At 43.9% G+C, this 19358-nt stretch overlaps 1 protein-coding gene across 1 annotated transcript; it reads right to left on the bottom strand.

The window, feature by feature from the left end:
* LOC8068144 (probable calcium-binding protein CML50) lies at window positions 3891-4652 on the bottom strand. Its single transcript, XM_021447549.1, has one exon. The coding sequence runs from the start codon at window positions 4650-4652 to the stop codon at window positions 3891-3893; it is 762 nt and encodes a 253-aa protein (XP_021303224.1).

Raw genomic sequence — 19358 nt, 5'->3', positions numbered from 1 at the left:
CCGCCTCGAAAAAGGTCTCATTAACCGTGACCTTCCATCCGAGGCGTTTTAGTTGCCTGCCTCGGAAATCGTTTTTGCCCGCCACGGTAAAGTTTATTTGTAGTAGTGTGTTTTATGAGAATGTCATGCACATTAAATAGAGTGCCACATAAGCAAAATTGCTGACTTGATATGTTCATTAAATGAAGGAGTTTCATCAAATGAGAGAGAAGTTTCATCCCTATCAAACTCATATGGCTCGGTTACCTAGTTTATAGTCTTGGTAACTGTACCATAGAACTATGCATTGAGACTGGCCTGAGAGCACATCGATGCTGCTCTCTATGTCTGAATATATTTTTCTTGTCATTTCTTCTCTTCCACGGACTTGTTTGTAACTTGGTGATGTGCCCCTTTTTATGATCTACTTCCTCTAAATTATAAATCATTCCAAGAATCTTGGAGAGTCAAAGTATCTTAAGTTTGACCAAATTTATATGATAAGATAACAACATTTATGATACCAATTAAGTATTATTAGGTTCTTCATTAATTATATTTCCATAGTATATCTATTTGATGTCATAAATTTTTGTAATTTTTTCTATAATTTTGGTCAAACATAAGAGGCTTTGACTTTCCAAGATTCTTGAAATATCTTATAATTTGGGATAGAGGGGGAGTACTGTGTACTTAACATCAATCAAAGAGCCAAAAAAAAAAACTCTCCCATCTCACCCTCGCTCCTCATGCTGTCCAAGATAAATGTTATCGACCTTTTAAACCCCATCCCTCCATTCCTTTTAAGTGTCATCTTACACAAAACGAGTCTTATAATTGGTAATAGAAATCAATGATATGCCTACACGTCTTTTTTAAATTATGTGTTACTAGAAAATCAAACAACTTGACAACCAAATTAACTAATCAATGAGGAAAAATTAGACTTTTGCCAAACTTGTCTTAAAATTGTTTGAATATATTGTATTTGAGGACCGAGAGAGTAGTAAAAAATAGGAAAAGAAATAATCAATACGTACTGAATGTCAGCGTTAATAATGCACAAGGGATTTTTTTAACGGCCGCATCAGTACCCGTATGATTGTTTCTTGAGCTAATTATTGCGTTCTTTATTTAAGTTTTTGGTGCTCATATCATAGTATATAGTAGCCGCATTGGATACACCAACAAAAATATATATATATATAGTCCCACTACTATGTTTTCACTTTCCCCAGACAAGCAAAAGAAATTTGTAGAGATGCCTTGTAGAGACAGCAGAAAAAGGCAACCTCTGAAAATCAGACCAACATAGGTCAATCCGTAACGTCATCCTACCCGTATGTAGAAATCACATCTACATCGATAGGTCACATGTGCGTTATAATACTCTGTATTTAAAAATAGATTAAAAAACAGTCATCATCGTAATTAATCTAGAATGCCTTTTCTCTCCATACATGAAACTACAAGCTATATCACCTGATTGATGGTGCAAGGTGGTGTCTCTACCTATTCTACACTAATAGCATCATAGATAAGCTCTAATTTGGTCAACACAAAGCTCCATGGAAGAGAGAGAAAACCAAAATATAAATTGCTCACTAACCAACCAATAAAATTTGGATTAGAGGGTGGGAATAGCAGTTTCTTACCTTAAACAAGCTCACCACCAAAGGATTTAAGTTCAAAACCTCCCCCCTTACTAGAGTGATTTTAGGGAGGTGCCCAAGGCCTCCCAAACTTTTTTTTTTGCGAGTGGAAGTGAGTGGCTTGGGGAGAAGAAGAGTGGGCTGACCACTTATGCTACAGACCACTGTAGGGGCACCAGCCGCCCCTACAGAGAGGCGGTTCAAATGTTAACCGCCCCTACACTGTGGGAGGACGCTCTCTTAGTAAGTTTTTCATGTAGTGTCGGCACCCAGCCTGCTGTTGAGGCCAACATTCATGCCTATTGTTGAGGCTTGCCACCGTGCCTGTTGTGCCTATTGCCAAGGCCCACATCCATGCTCACAGACCCTACGCCTCCAGCCCTTTGTCCTCGGGGATCCAAGTCTCTAGTCAGTCCTCCATCCTAGCTAACCCATGCCTCCAATCTCGAAGGAAATCCATTGTGTTATCTCCAACAAAGGGAAGAGAGTGAGTGAGGGCAAGCAGAGAGGAGGAGAGAATCAAGAGCAAATGGCCTCACCCTACTACAAATTAAAAGAAGGTCATAAAGGTAGTAAAAAATGAACCACAAAAGGATGAGGTGCGGATCATCTGACCTAGGGCCACTATTATTAATTAATCGAATATTAATAGAGATAGATTCACTCGCCACCTCTGCAAATACCTTTTCAAATTAAAGCCCATAAAAATTGTGCTAGCCGCAAGTCCCTCCAGGGCCTTCTCTCCCCACATTGGCACCATTGTACGGTACACGTGCCACATCTACTCTAGGAACACCGTCAAGTCCTCGTCTCGAGATGCTGCAGAGGGTAGGGTTATTGATGGGAGAGTATTGATTCGTGGAGTTGCTTGGGGTACAGTGCCTCAGTCCACACTGGATCTGCTCTGCTCCAAGACAAGCCTTGGCAACAGTGGGTTGTTCTGGGCCTTGTTTAGTTTACTCCGAAAACCAAAAAGTTTTCAAAAGATTCTTCGTCACATCGAATCTTGTGGCACATGCATGAAACATTAAATATAGATAAAAACAAAAACTAATTACACAGTTTAGCTGTAAATCATGAGATAAATCTTTTAATTCTAGTTAGTCCATAATTGGATAATATTTGTCACAAACAAACGAAAGTGCTACGAAAAGTTTTCACTTTTCTAGGAGAAGGGGGCCAAGTTTATCACTTTGGACCCAGCTGACCTCACCGTATAGCTCGCCGGCTCTAGGGTCAGAAGGGCGATGAGCTTATCGTTCGGGTGTCGTTACTAATTAAGGACAACATTGATATCACTTGACATCTGGAAAATAGAGCCCACACATCACATGTAGGTACTTTCACCTGCGAGAACGGGGACTTCCCCATCTTGCCACACCGCCATTATGCTACCACTATTGCCATCTTGAGCCACCGACCTATGGATCCGTTACACCAACGCTCGATCTATAGCAATGAGTTTGTATGGTTTAGAAATGGGTTGGACGACTTCTAGTCTTATTTCCAAAGGTGGGTCTTTTAAGAGGTTTGCCCCTGTGTAAATCTATTACACATATAATTGTTTTCTTGGATCATATATCCCTTTAAAAAGACCGACCATCTACGAAATTCATTATGTATTTTCAGACACAGAGACAATTTTTGCTTTTTCAGCTATATATATATATATATATATATATATATAGAGAGAGAGAGAGAGAGAGGTGTAGAATATTATTCTACACCGCAGGCCAAATCTGAGTACAAAAAATACTGAGCGGTACTGAAACGTGTTCAGTATCATCTAATACTACACTCAAGACCACAAAATACCGAACAATACCGAAACACGGATACTGAATGATGCTGAATTCTACTCAGTATAACAGTTTGGTGTAGAATAGTATTCTACACCTAGGGTGTAGAATAGCACTTGTATATATATATATATATATATATATATATATAATGCAATATGCAAGATATATAGAGGTACATCAGAATACAAAAAAAAAACATATACATGGCGAAGGCACAAGCTTTAACTTTATTCCATAATTAACAAGCTAGGATATGGACCAGTGTAGTTATTAGTCCTGAAAGGGAAGCCGGCGCCTACATACACCACCAGAGCAAAGCAGCGGATACAATATATTTCATATATCATCATATAACTGAAACATGGGAGAGAGTTTATTCAGTACGTACGTACGTACAAGCTAGTAGGGCATCCATCATCTGATCTTGCATTGACGACGAGACATGAGAGTACACTAATTAAGCTTGGACGACCTCGGTAGCTCGCTTCGTCTCCGCCAGTACCGTGACGTGCGGCCCATCATTCTCACTGCAGCACTTGCCATCGTGGTGAGCAGCAGTGGAAGAATGCTTAAACTTGGTGTGGTGTTCGTGCTCGAACTCCCCGCGCATGGCACCACAGCTGCAGCCATCTCCACCATGTCCATGTCCATGTCCATGTCCCTGGTGGTGTTTGCGCATGTGGTGCTGGTAGACTCCATAAGCAGCAGCTCCGGCGGCCGCTAGCCACCCCGTGCTCATGTGTGGTGGTGGCCTTCCATAGCCACCGCCACCACCACCTCCGTAGCCGCCGCCGCCTCCATAACCGCCATCGTAGTAGCTGTAGCCACCACCGCCGGCTCCCCAACCGAACTCAGACGGAGGGCAATACCCATACCCACCACCACCGTACGGCAGCGGTTGTGGAGGTCGGTACCCGTAGTATCCACCGCCGCCGTATTCCCCAACAGCTTCGCCCCAGTACCAACCACCACCATAGTACGCCGGCGGCGGCGGCGGCGGCTTTTGAGGGCGCATGTATGGCGCCGGAGGACGGCGGTGAGGTGCAGGGTAAGCGGTGTATGACGAGGTGTATTGTTCGGCATGCTGCGTCACCACTGGTGATTCCGGCTTGGCCGGTGCTGGTGCCGTAGGGCCCATGTTGACAGTGCCACCATAGCCATTGCCACCGACTGGTGCGTGGTAGATGTTGGCATCCTTATTGTTATTGTGCGAAGCCATCTCCCTCTCTCCGCTGATCTGGATCTCTATCTGGCCAAGTTAGAGATGCAACCAACCACTAAAGCATATGATGATAATTAAATGATGATAACTAAATCAATGTGCATGCGTGGTGATGATCCTCCAAATAGATACCCGTGGTTCTTCTTTAGTTTAGCTAAATAAATTAAATGAAAAAAATAAGAGAAAGAATTATCTGTTTAGTTCATTAAATTAGACTAGAGAAGAATTGCGAGTTCCCATTTGGAGCACCATTTCCATCCTTATAATCCTTAGCTTCAATTTCTTCTGTCACCTTTTCATGCATGCATATGGATCATCATATTATATAGGATATATAATAGGAGTAAAATATCTAATAAGAAGGAAAAAAATAGATAAATAAAACCATGCATGCATGGAACGAGAGGATGAAGATATTGAAAGCTAAGGATTATTGTGCATGCATGGTTTTATTTATAGTATATTTGCTACATGTTGAGTCGTTGAGAGATAAATTGATCCATAGTCCCATAGACCAGTGAGCCAGAGACGATTGAGGCATACCGATGGGTTGAGAGAGATGACAGGTGTTTTCTTACCTTCCAGGAAGAAGATGGAGCTGCAGATACTAATTGTTGTGTGCCATGGAAGACGGACTGGCGAGCTATATATAGGCGAGGAGGGCAGCAGGGTAATCTAACTTTTATATATATATATAGATAATGGATAGAAATCGAGCCTCTATATCCACACACGTGTAATCTTACTGACTTTTGGGCATGGCCCATCACATGCAGCGACTCACCGGCATATAGATCATCACTTTTTTTTTAAACATGGTATATATATATAGACAGGTACGCTCGCATATACACACATGAATAATGCAAGCACGATACTCCGCTACTGTGAGCACATATGTGACAGATTTGATCCACAAATCTTCAGATTGTGCTGTCATAGGACGGCCGCATCACCAACCACAGGAAGTAAACTTTTAATCATGTAATAAATATACAAACAATATAGCCACTGATGCTGAGTTTAGGAACTTAATCATGGGTGCATAGATTTTATCATAAAGAATTAATCAAACTAACTGTGCTACGTTTAGTTTAATGCCAGACGTGGATGGACGGGTTTGATTAATTTACTTATGGCACTAGAGTTTAGGCTCCTTTTTGTTTTGGCTTCTACTGGCTTTTGTGCTAATTTAATTTTAAAACAGATGATTAATGAATAAAAGAAGACATTTTGAGAAGCTTCAGTTATTGCCAGTTATTTACCGCAAAAGCAAGCAATTTTAAGTACATTGGTTTCTTAATGACTTTTTTTCCTTACAACTTATGATCCAAGTGCATTTAAGCTAGCTTTGGGACCAGTTTGGTAGAGTCACTACTAAAAAATGATTGTAGATCAAGATATAGACTTTTATTTTAAGAGGTGACACTTATGTATGACCGCCTCTTTAAAGTGATTTTAGGAGACAAGATATTTTAGAACTAAGACGTTCAAATGATATCCCTGCCTCTCAAAAATAAATTTTCAAAGGTGGTCCATTGCAACGACTGCCTCTTTAAAAATGGTTGGCCCCCACACAACCAAAGGTCCACCAAGCCTAGTTAAAAATAGAGGCACACATAATTTGAACCCTAATCTCTTGCATCTCAACTCCTCATCCTTTGCAGTTTTCTCTCTCTGCTCCCCTTCCCTCCCCTCCACCCAATCTATCCATTAGCCCCCTCCTCTCCCCTCTTAGGTTCATCTCCCTTTCCATCCAAGCCCCTTCCTCGTCTCCCTTTTGACCCTGCGCTGATCTATAGCTCTGAGCCACGCCGCCACAGATTTTGGCAAGCTTGTCCCCAACTTTGTCAACCCACGCATCATGTCATCTTCAAATGCCAGGACATGTGGGATCCATGACAAGGACAGGACATCACAATGCTAGGTTTATGGCAACTTCGATGAGATCCACAAGCGTGCTCTACCCTTGTTCTGGCTTTGAGAATGGACTTGGCACCAAAAGTGTGTCGATTCATGACCATGACTCCAGTGAGGTCTACATGCTAGGTTCAAGTCGAGGCAGTTGATGTTGTTGGTTGCAAGAGCTAAGAGTAGAAGCGGCTACGACTAGGGGTAGAAGCGGCTGCCCATGGAGCTAATGCACTTTTGTTTTGAACTTTTTAAATCTATTTTTGAGATACCTTTATTTGTCACTCTTTAAATTACACAGGCCATATGATAGAGGTGGGGCTCAAGATTCCCCTTGAAAGGATTTATGCCCACCTCTATAAAAGGTTTCTATGCTAGTGAGTTGCACTCCTTGATTCTTGAGGTCCACTTCTTGATTCTATAGTGGAGTGGTTCTAGTAGGGGAGTAGTTGAGAAGTGATTCTGAAGTGATTTTGATAGGGATCGAATGTAGAGTAGTGGGGGTGTGATTTTTTAGCCCCACGCTCATAGTATAAATGAAGAAGTGATTCTTGCCAATCTTTCCATCAAAATCTATGTAGTTGTGCTTTAATAGTTTGGTAGGAATCCTAATGATCCGCTCGAAGCTAGAAGTAGAGCTCTGCCAAACAGGTTCTTAGTATTTAAATGGGATTGAGAGCCTCAATTAGACAAGTGTAAAGAATCACCTTGGAATGGATGGATAGGGTAGAAGTATAAGGAATCCACCTTGGAATGGATAGATAAACTATAAGTACAAAGAATCTACCTTGGTGGATGGATAGGCTTAAAATATAATACTAACGACGACGATGACTATAGAGGAGAATTCACGTATAGCCACTCAGCTGACTGTTCGTGCTCATTGGTCAATGCACAATATAATTTTAATGATATTATTAAGGCTGGAAATATAATTTTTGTAATATACACTCAATTTAGTTTGATTTGTTCAGGTCAAACTTTTTGGGCTATGCTATGACTTAATACGAACAATAGGGCATCAAGAGGCTGCACTGGCAACTAGAAGAATCTATCAACTCGAGCTTATTGAAATAGCTAGTGACCATGAGAACAAACCACACATCTCCCAGTAAGAAAAGATTAACATATATAGCGTGACTTCTCTACCCACCTCTGCATCCGGGTAAGTGAGAACTTGACTGAGTTATCGAAACAACATACTTGAAATATGTAGAGGCAAGTCAAACATCAAATACAAAAGATAATAGTAACAAAACTAAATGGTAAATTTGAAATGGAGAGAGATCTCTTGATTTAATTAAGCTTAAATCAAGACCCCCAATTTTGAAAACCATGTCACCGCTAAAATTAAGCAGGAAATGTCAAAATAGGAAAGAACAAGGCATCAAGCTAATAACTGGCAATGTGTAAGAAACATCCATGTGCTCTAGCAAAGGCTTAGTGATTTTTCTGGTTAAATAACAACATAACTAATGATTCCAAAAAACAACATAGCCATTAAGACTAACAATGTTTGCTCTAGCAAAGGCTTAGTGATTTTTCTGGTTAAATAAGAGCATAACCAATGATTCCAAAAAAACAACATAGCCATTAAGACTAACAATGTTTACTAGTATACAATGTTACAATAATTAAGAGTAACAATGTTTGCTAGTATACAAGATATTTTCATCCTAGGAATGCAAGGATGAACTTGAGATAAGATGGAGGTCAAGCAATGTACACCTTAAAATAAGACTGATGAGCAACCATGAAGAGCCTAGAAGACAAGCAGGAAGCTCACGACATCAAAGTAAAGCCTGGACAAAATGGACACGAAGAAATAATAATATCACTGAGGGAGGTGCACATGAACTTTCCTATGTCATCGAAGCTATATCGAGTACCAAAGATTCCAAGTGGACTCAGTTCGAGGCTGAGTTGAAGAAGCCCAGAGGCATCCTTCTAGTGTGGTCACCAGAGTGGACACTGGAGTTATACTCCAAAGGCATATAGAAGCACGGTGGAGAAGCTTATTAGAGTTTTGAGGTGCGGTATTCTAGAGAAGATCCAGTCCTCTTGATAGTGCATCAGGATTCTTAGATGGCACACCGAAAACCACCAAAGTGATGCACTTCCAATAGTCAGCAACAGCTAGTCCATGTGGCAGAGCATTGTTCTCTAGTATGGTCACCAGAGCTATCTGATGCTCATTGTAGATCCCAACAACAAGTTCGTTGGTATGGGGTTATATGTACCATTTGAAGGGTGTTAGAGCTTGCTGAAACTATACCTGAGTTGAGGCTCATCCCATTCTCTTGTAGCCACCATATGCACTTAAGAGAAGATTAGGAGATTAGTAATAGTACTAGAATTATTTCTTAAATAAGTTATAGGCCACTTTATCACTTGCTCTAGATTTAGTACTAGTGTTTTGTAATGTTTACATTTACATTGCTATTGGCGCTTGTGTGCATTAAGTATGTACTACTTGATGTATGTAATTCTGCGAGCCCCTCCAATTATGTTTGTGGAGTATTCAGCGTGGTGACTGGCGAACACACGTATTCTGTTATGTTTTATATACTCCCTCCGTCCACGGAAGAATCAATTCCTAGAATCTGTGCCAGTTAAACTTTTTTTTTAAGTTTGACTAACTTTATAAAAAAAGTAACAACATTTATAACATAAAATGCACATCATATGAAAATATATTCTATGATGAATCTAATGGTACTAATTTGATATCATAAATTTTAGCATCTTTTTCTAGAAATGTGCTCAAAGTTTAAAAAGTTTGACTTAGGACAACTCTAGAGATTGATTCTTTCATGTACGGAGGGAGTATACTACTACGTAGAAGAATACATTCATTGCATCCTTTTTATTGTTTCCTTTTTGTCACTTGGAGCAAATAATTTATTTGTGTTTGCGTCAAAAAAAATGAATTCATTTTAAAAAAACACTAAGACTAAACCTAAAATGTCAGGATGGTTTTTAGTCTTGATATGGAGCCTAAGTTGTGCTCTCTACTTCTCTTTCTTTCCATACTATATGCCAATAAGTCAGCAAAATGTCACATGTCACACACACACACACACACACACAATATATATATATATATATATTCTACACCCTAGGTGTAGAATACTATTCTACACCCTAGGTGTAGAATACTATTCTACACCGGACTGTTATACTGAGCAAAATTTAGTATCGTTCAGTATTCGTGATTCAGTATTGTTCAGTATTTCGTGGTCCTGAGTGTTGGACGGGATGATACTGAAGGTTCTCCAGTATTGCTCAGTAAACAACATTCAGTATCATCTTGTCTAACAGGACCACGAAATACTGAACAATACTTAAACACGAGTACTGAACGATACTGAATTTTGTTCAGTATAACAGTTTGGTGTAGAATAGTATTCTACACCTAGGGTGTAGAATAGCACTTGTATATATATATATATATATATATATATACACACTTGGGAATGGTCTCATCAGCTACTGGAGTTCGCGTGCACCCAACGACGCCTCACGGGCCTCAGACAAGTGTATGCAAAGATTTCACCTTGCAATGATGTGTCGATAGGATAGAATCTGTTTGTCATCGCCGCGACGACGATGACGAAGACCGAATGCGAATATATGGGCCGGGCATCAAGACCGACCAGCAAACTGAATCACGTCGTCGAGCTTGCAATTATTAGTTAATATATACATATATAATAATTAATCTCCAACTGACTAAAGATTTATCCTGTATGCACTGTGATTCTGTCTGTCGTGACTTCTCCCTCTCGGTGATCTCCTCAAGAAACAACATCATATCATATCAGAAATTTGTAGCGTGCAGTTAGCCGGCCGCCGGCCACCGTCTCCCCGCCACGAACGCAAGCTGGTGAGGAGCTCGGTGTTCCACGCCACTGAAATAGGTTCCAGACCTTCAGCCGCCGGCCGCCAGGCCGCGGCACTGGCCGAACCATGGGGGTGGATGCGGAGTTCGACAGGCACGCCGCGTCGGCCGCGGACCGCGCGCGCCAGGGCCACCAGGACGTCGTCGACAGGCTCCGAGCAGCGATGGACACCGACGCCGGCGTCGACAGCGGCAAGACCATCACAGAACCGCCTCCCGCTCCTCGGAGTTTCAAGCCGCCATGGAAAAACATCTGGAAGGCCCCGCTGCCTCCTCCACGTATCACACCGTCCACCACCCTCGGAGATTACCTCCGACCGGCGATGCATCATGGACTCTAACATCGGCGCTACCGCGATCCGCATCGGACGGGGTTCGAAAATTTGAATTGTCGACCGAGTGTCACCGTGGCCAACCGGACCGGATCGGATCGGCGCGACCGAACTGGGCTAGACCGGACCGGGACCAATTTACCAACATCAGGCCCTATCACGGTTTCGACCAAATCATCGGCCAAGCGTCTGCGAGGACCTACTCGACGCCTGGTCAACCCTACACTCGCGATCGCAGCCGCCGCACAAAGACCCTCCTACCGAGACGTTCTCATGGCGGGGGGTGAAGTGGGGAGGAAAGGAAACCGAGGTGCTCCAAGCCGCAGTGCTCCGTCGGATCGCCGCCGTGGTCGCGGACGGGGCCATGCCAACGACGCCATTGGACGGGGTCGCGAGGATCATGGCCGCGATCGTGATCGTGATCGGGATCGCGGACGCGGTGGACGTGGAGGGCTGCCGCCAGCTGGGAGTCATGGTCCTCCACCAGTCGGTGCCGGCGCAGGAGCCCGGGGTCGCGGTCGGGGTTACCTTTGGCCGTCCTCGGGAACCGATCAACAGGCTGGCACGGGCGATATTGAGGTTGTCGAGGACACACACATCTATCCTGCTGCCGACCCCATGGGAGCGGGCCGTGTCCGCGGCGGCAACAAGGCCGATGCAGAAGACATGCAAGTCAATAAGAGGAAGCGTAAAGACCTGCCTGTGAAGTTGGAGTGCTCTATATGCACAGAAGAGCACTACACCAACCAATGCCCACTGCTGCGAGGTCCCAAACCAACGGTCGCTTACTGTGGCGCCGCTGAGGATGGGCTGGGTTTCTTTCAGATTCAGACCGCAAGAAACAATCAGATAGTGCACAATATTCAGTCGACAGTCACAGCTCTCATCACAGTGGAAGCGGGTGAGGTTTCTGCTCAGTTATTGCAGGCGGAGCTAGCAAGGATTATTCCAGTACGCTGGGAGTGGGACGTCCAATGACAAGGGGATAATTCTTTTGTTGTACCGTTCCCTAGCATGGAGGAGCTGGAACGCATGGTTGCTATCCGTACTATCACCACGAAGAACAAAGAAGGTACAATTGTTTTTGATAAATTTGTAGATGATGTGCAGCCCATTAGGATACTGGAACAAATCTGGGTGACAGTCACAAGAGTGCCCAGGGTACTCCGAGCTTTTCTTCCTCTGTGGGCAGTTGGTTCCATCGTCGGGGCCACTCAAAAGGTGGATATGATACATCTTCGGGCAACTGGTCAGGTACGGATCCTAGTGGCGGTAATGGATGCTAAGAAAATTCCTAAGATGGCCGATGTTTGTGCCGGTTGTGGTATCTACCGCCTTTATTTTAAGCCTGATGAAGCTCCACAGGTTGATGTTTCTGATCCAGAGGATGATGACTTATTAGGGGACGATGATAAACAGGCTGATGGAGACCGTGCAATGAAGGATGCGGAGGATCCTAACCCTTCTCAAGATAATAATGGCACTTCTAATAAGGCTCCTGAAACTTCTCAGAATTGCCCCCCTCACAAGCAAGCCTCGCTCCTTGGTGAACAAAAGTGTAGACCTGGCCTGTGAACAACTTCTCACTGAGCTTAGTATTAAAGTAATGCTTGAGTCAGATGTTGGATCTCAAAGGAGGCCTTATTCTCCACTGACAGAAGAAGAACTGGCAACCTATAATATATTAGTGGATTCTCCTAACAAAATTCACTCTTCTTCTTTGTTGATGGCACCAACGGTGGAGATCTTGGCCAGGGAGGCTTCCCCCGGCACTGGCACTTTTTTCGGCGCGGTGGACAAAGACATGGGGGGCTCTACACCGCCTTCGCCCCCCCTCCCGACGCTGGCTGATCCTCTGGCGGACATGGACAGTGCTTCGGCACTGGTCTTGCCCACGGGAGGCATTGCCCCGTCCGAGACTTCGCCGATGGTGGGGGGATCCACCTCACCCCTCGCCCCCCACCACACGGCGCACGACCTCATGGAGGAGGTCTTCATCACGTCGTCCACCGGGAGCAGCGAAGGGTGTATTGTGCCACATGACCCTCCTGTTGCACAGGAAGGACACTCGGCCTCGCCACGGGCAGTGGCGATGTACATGGCCGAAGGGGAACCATACCCTGCGGCTAGGGACGCTGAGCTCTCTAACGCGCAGCCAGAGGGGGAAGGTACCGGACCAACGCCCAAGTCACAGGCCGCTAGTGGTGCAGCTCAGCCTGCTAACGGGACTACCTCGCCGCTGGACATTGGCGCTACCTCACCGCTGAATGCGGGGCTATTTAAGCCTGCACTTGCTGTAGCTCCTATCAAAGAGCTACGTCGAAGTGCCAGGATCGCAGCGCTGGCGGACATCCACACCCTACACAAGGCAGAAGGGTTGACGGCGAAGAAGAACCTCGAATACCCAGGTAATTCTTTTACTACCTTCCCAGCTTCAAAAATTATTTCAAACCTTGGTAGGGTAGGCATCAACCTAGGCTCCTCAGATGTTGTAGTCATTAAAAATCTTGAGGTAGACAGGTTAGTTCTTTGTGCTAATCAAAAGAAGAGTTGTCCTAAACCTAGGTGCTCCAGCATAGACAGTGATGTTGAGAGGGAAGATAGACTTGAGGCAGTTCTCAGCCACGCTTGTGGTAATCTAAATGAGAATATGCTAGACACGGAGAACGATCAAATCATAGATCTTTCTCCTCTCCGTCGGAAGAAAAAATATAATAATGCCAAAAAAATTGGCAAGGGCAAACTGCCTAAAAAGCCAAAGACCCCTTCTAAAATTATTCTAAAATGAAGGGTGTCTTCTGGAATAGCAGAGGTCTTGCAGACTTGGCTAAACATAGGTTCTTGGCGGAGTTAGTTAAGGAAGAGCAAATTAATTTTATTGCTCTCTCCGAGACGGGGAGGGATTCTTTTCCAGATCATATCCTCAAAAATCTTTGTGGTGGACATGATTTTCTTTGGCACACCATGGCGCCCCATGGTAGATCAGGAGGCATGCTTCTAGGTGTGGACCTTAATATTTTCGACATTAGAGCCATTGATGAGGGTGATTTTTATATAAAATTCACCCTAAGATACAAATCAAATGACTTCAAGTTTATATTATACACAATATATGGGCCTGCTCAACTCCAAAACAAAGATGCCTTTCTGGTCGAACTCGCCAACACTTGCTCTAAACAAACTCTTCTGTATATAATAGGGGGGATTTCAATATAATGCGAGCTCCAGAGGACAAGAGTTCAGGGGATTTCGACTCAAAATGGTCTAATCTTTTCAATGCTGTCATCGAATCTCTAGATATAAAAGAGATCGTGATGTCAGGCCGCCAGTATACTTGGGCGGCGCCAGGGGATAATCCAACTTTCGAAAAGTTAGATAGAGTCCTTGTCAGCACTGAATGGGAAAATCAGTTCCCGTTGTCGACAGTCGAACCTAGAGATAGAAATATTTCCGACCATACTCCCCTTGTGCTTAACACTGGAGCTTCGACTCACCAGACCAATACTCGTCCTTTTAAATTTGAAAGGGGATGGTTGTTGTGGGATGGATTTTATGACATGGTTACAAATATCTGGCAATCTCCATGCTTGGGGTCGACATCGCTTGAACGTTGGCAGTTCAAAATCCGCAGGCTCAGGCAACATCTTAGAGGCTGGGCTAAACACACTACAGGGTCCTACAAGAAAGAAAAAAAGACACTGCTAGCTCGTTTAGAGGCTCTTGATAAGAAAGCTGAGTGTACTCAACTATCTGATCAAGAAATCAATTTTAAACACTATCTAAAAGAGCGATTAGTTAGTCTTCTGAGAGAGGAGGAACTGAAATGGTATGAGCGTGCCAAAGTTAAAACTCTCTTGGAGGGGGATGCTAACACTCGGTTCTTCCATCTCGTGGCTAATGGAAAACACCGTAGACAACATATCTACAAACTTGAAAATAATCAAGGGACTGTAGTTGGAGATGAGTCCCTTAAAAGCCATATTACAAGATATTACAAGAACCTCTTTGGGCCACCTGAAAGCTCTGAGATCACACTTGTGGAAGATCATAATCTCGATATTCCCCAAGTTTCTCCGGAACAAAATGATATTCTAATTAGTCCGTTCACCGAATCTGAGGTGAGAGATGCAATCTTCCAAATGGAACATAATAAAGCTCTAGGACCGGATGGATTTTCTGCGGAATTCTATCAGGTGTTTTGGGGAATTATTAAAGAGGATCTTTTAAGCCTCTTTGCAGATCTCCATAGGGAGGCACTTGATCTCTTCAGCCTAAATTTTGGAATCATTACCTTAATCCCAAAAATTCAAAATGCTACAAAAATTCAGCAATATAGACCAATTTGTGTCCTCAATGTGAGCTTCAAAATCTTTACTAAAGTGGGTACAAACAGACTGAATATGGTTGCAAAAACAGTGGTAAGCCCAACACAGACTGCCTTCATGCCTGGCAGAAATATCATGGAAGGAGTAGTTATTTTACACGAAACCGTCCATGAGTTACTCACCAAAAAAAGAGATTGGGTCATTTTCAAAATTGACTTCGAAAAGGCATATGTTAAAGTGAAATGGTCTTTCCTACAACAGACTTTACGCATGAAAGGCTTCTCCCCCAAGTGGTGTAGGTGGGTTGAGAGTTTGGTAACTGGGGGAAGTGTGGGGATCAAAGTCAATGACGATATTGGCCCCTACTTCCAAACCAAACGAGGACTTAGGCAGGGAGATCCTATGTCGCCAATCTTATTTAACATCGTCGCTGATATGCTAGCTCTTCTTATCAATAGAGCAAAAGCCGATGGTCAAATAAGAGGAGTCATCCCCCACCTTATTGATGATGGTCTGTCGATCCTACAATATGCAGATGACACCATTATCTTTATGGACCACGATCCAGAACAAGCAAAGAATTTAAAACTCTTGCTATGTGCCTTTGAACAATTATCTGGGTTTAAAATCAATTTCCACAAGAGTGAAATTTTCTGCTATGGGGCAGCCAAAGAGATGGAACCTTATTATACTACTCTCTTTGGATGTAATGCAGGGGAATATCCTTTCAGATATCTAGGAATTCCAATGCACCATAGACAACTCCTGAATTCTGAATGGAGAAAGGTTGATGAACGATTCCAACAGAAACTCTCTTGCTGGAAAGCAAAATACTTATCTTATGGGGGAAGATTAGTTCTACTCGACTCTGTCTTAAGCAGTCTACCTATGTTTATGATGTCCTTCTTCAAGATTCCTAAGGGAGTACTCAAAAAGCTTGATCATGTCCGATCAAGATTCTTCTGGCAAGGATCTAGTGACAAACATAAATATAGACTTGCCAGATGGGACATCTTATGTCGTCCTAAGGACCAAGGGGGTTTAGGAATCCTAGATTTACAGCTGCAGAATAAATGCTTATTGGCAAAGTGGCTGGTAAATCTACTTAACACAGAGGGCATGTGGCAGTCCCTTCTAACGAATAAATATCTAACATCGAAAACCCTCACCCAAGTGACAGCTAAACCTAGTGATTCACATTTTTGGAGAGGCCTCATGCGCATCAAAGATGAGGTCTTATCTAAAGGTTCTTTTGAAATTAAAGATGGGACCAAGACGAGGTTCTGGGATGATACATGGGTAGGAGACAAGCCTCTAAAAGTTAAATACCCTTCTCTTTATAATATAGTGCGTGATCGCCACGCAACTGTATCGAAGGTGTTGGCTTCTAGTCCCCTAAACATCTCTTTTCATAGGGCTCTGGTGGACAATAAACTTTTACAATGGCTAAATTTAGTAGCACAGATTTCTAATGCTCAATTGGTGGGTGGTTCATCTGGATTATTTTCTGTCCGTTCGCTGTATCTCCATCTCATTGATACACAACCACCTTTTCGTCATAGAACTCTCTGGAAAATAAAAATTCCCCTCAAGATTAAAATCTTTCTTTGGTTCCTACAAAAGGGTGTTGTCCTAACCAAAGACAACCTCGCTAAGAAGAATTGGAAAGAGAGCCAGAAATGTATCTGTTGTAATATGAATGAGACTATCCAACAATTATTCATAGATTGCCCCTTTACCAAAATAATTTGGAGAATTATCTCCTTTGCTACAAATTTAACTCAACCAAGATCTATCAGCCATATGTTTGGCACTTGGCTTCATAATCAGTATAAGAGGCTTAGAGGTGTGATCTTGGTTGGGGTGGCTGCCATGTGTTGGGCCATCTGGCGATGCCGGAATGATGTTATATTTAACAAACTCAAAACTAACTCCATTATGCAGGTTATTTTCAGAGGAGCGTATTGGCTCCGCTTCTGGGCCCCACTGCAGCGTGATGAGCAAGCCAAGGACATCCTCACATCGACAAGCAAGAGCGTGATGAGCAAGCCAAGGACATCCTCACATCGACAAGCAAGAGATTGGAGACAATTGCTTTGGAGATTTCTAATAAAGGATGGAAACATGTTTACTGTTTGCTTTAATTTCCTGGTCAATGACCATGGCTTGCTCTTTCTCTTTCTTTTATCCCAAACGTTGTAATAATTGGCTGTGTACATCCTCGGATGTAGAGGCCGGATATTTATATATCCTTTATCTAAAAAACTAAAAAAAAGAAAAAAAAAAAACTCGCCCCGCGGGGCATATATACGAGCGCTCCCAGACATATACTACTTAAATAGAAGGAAGTCTACCCATAAGACTTGAATCGGTTCTTAAACCTGTGCTTAGAAAGCCTACCCATGGTGGTATCATTGTCCATGTGAGAGATTTGACCCGGTTCTACCCATACAGTGGTATAATTGCCGGTTCTTAAACCTGTGCTTTGGCGTGAGATAGATGAATAGATTTTTTTTTTTACAACGTGCAATACATGGGCATGCGAGGTGGGGAGTCGAACTCCCGACCGGCTGCTCGGTGCCAACTACCTAGCTATTACTTGTCAAAAAAAAAACTTGTCAAAAAAAAAACCTACCTAGCTATCAGCTTGTTCACAAAGAGGAACAGAAGCAGATATTTTTAGATAAATGAATTACACATACCGGCCTCCTACATTCACATATGAATGAGTGTAGAGATTTAGAACAGATTCATTGCCCTTAGACCACGCTTCACCATTACGGTGAGACAAAGCTAAGACATACAAAGGAACGAGACCAAAGTTCATAATTAACCCAAACTTTCTGCAACATTCCACTATCAAGGCCTCAAGCAACCTACTGCCTTCCCCTAGTGTAGGCAATTCGCAATAAACCTTGCACAAATCCGCAAGTCTGGACTTCGCGTGAAAAAAGAGCTCTGGAACAACACCTCAACAATAGTGGACCGGTAAAAACAAAGAAAAAACCTTAAGACTAAAACCAAAGCTTCTCTATCCGTCACTGTCTTTGTCAAACGCTATACGATGTTGCTGATTCCTCGGCCACATTAAATCCCGACGGTTTTGTAAAAACCGATGGGAATCCGACATCATTCTTGTCGCCCTTCGAAAATCGACGGGAATCATGCAAATATTTTGTGTCGGCTTCAAAGAACCATTAGAAAAATAATATGACCGTCAAGAACTGATGCGGATTTCTGTCGGGCTCTCTAAACCGACGGGAACTTAATTCCCGTCGGCTTCCGTAGCGATACGAATTGTGTCAACGCTGCAAATTGGAACAGACGCGGGAGAAAATGAGCTGGTGTGGAGATATCTCGCGCTCATTTTCGAGGGCTCACTACCAAATTGAGACACATATAAAAATGAAACCTAAACCCTAACAAAATCTCCCAATCCGCCGCCTCCCACTCCCCATGTGCGGCCGCCGCTTCCCCTCACAAGTACGCCTGGCCACACGGCACCCCTCCCCCCCCCCCCCCCGCCTCCGAGCGCACGGCATCCCCCGCGCACGGCCGCCTCCGAGCGCATGCGCTGCGACCCCCTCCTCCGCACATGTCGCGGCCTCTGCAGCGGCCTCCTCCGCACGCGCTGCAGACTCCGCACACGCCACGGGCTCTGTGGTCCCCCTCCTCCACACGTGTCGCGACCTCCGCAGCCGCCTCCGCCGCCCGCGTCGCAGCACCCGCAGCAGCACCCTATGGCCGGCCAGGTTGAAGATCCGCCCAAGCTCCGCTCGTGCCTTGCCGCTGCTGTGGCATTCACCTCCGTCCAAGCCCCGCACGTCGACACGGACTCCACCGCCCCAAGAGTGCCCCAAGAGCATCGCATTCGGACCTGAATCCTAGCAGTTGCACTGTTACCGGGTTTTCTCCTGACGGCCGCTGCGACATTCATGTCGGTTTACAAGTCCTGATGAGAATTCCTATCGATCAGGCTATCGGTACATTGGAATCGCTAGGGAGTCAGAAGCCGTCAGAAACTGCTGTTAGGAATTATTTCATGTCGGTCAGCCGTTAGGAACTCATTGTTTTCCCTATCGCGTTGTTCCCGACGGCGTATTCCTGACGACTGCCCGTAAGAAAATATATTCCTCACGGTTTTGTGACTATTCTTGACTTGGTCTGGCAGTGAATGTCCTCTTCCAATAGCCGATCTTCCTGCTGAAACGTTCTCCGATTTTTTCCTTCCATA

The sequence above is a fragment of the Sorghum bicolor genome, chromosome 9 (genome assembly GCF_000003195.3).
Source record: "Sorghum bicolor cultivar BTx623 chromosome 9, Sorghum_bicolor_NCBIv3, whole genome shotgun sequence".
NCBI classification, from domain to species: Eukaryota; Viridiplantae; Streptophyta; class Magnoliopsida; order Poales; family Poaceae; genus Sorghum; species Sorghum bicolor.
This window is presented reverse-complemented; position numbering and strand designations above follow the sequence as displayed.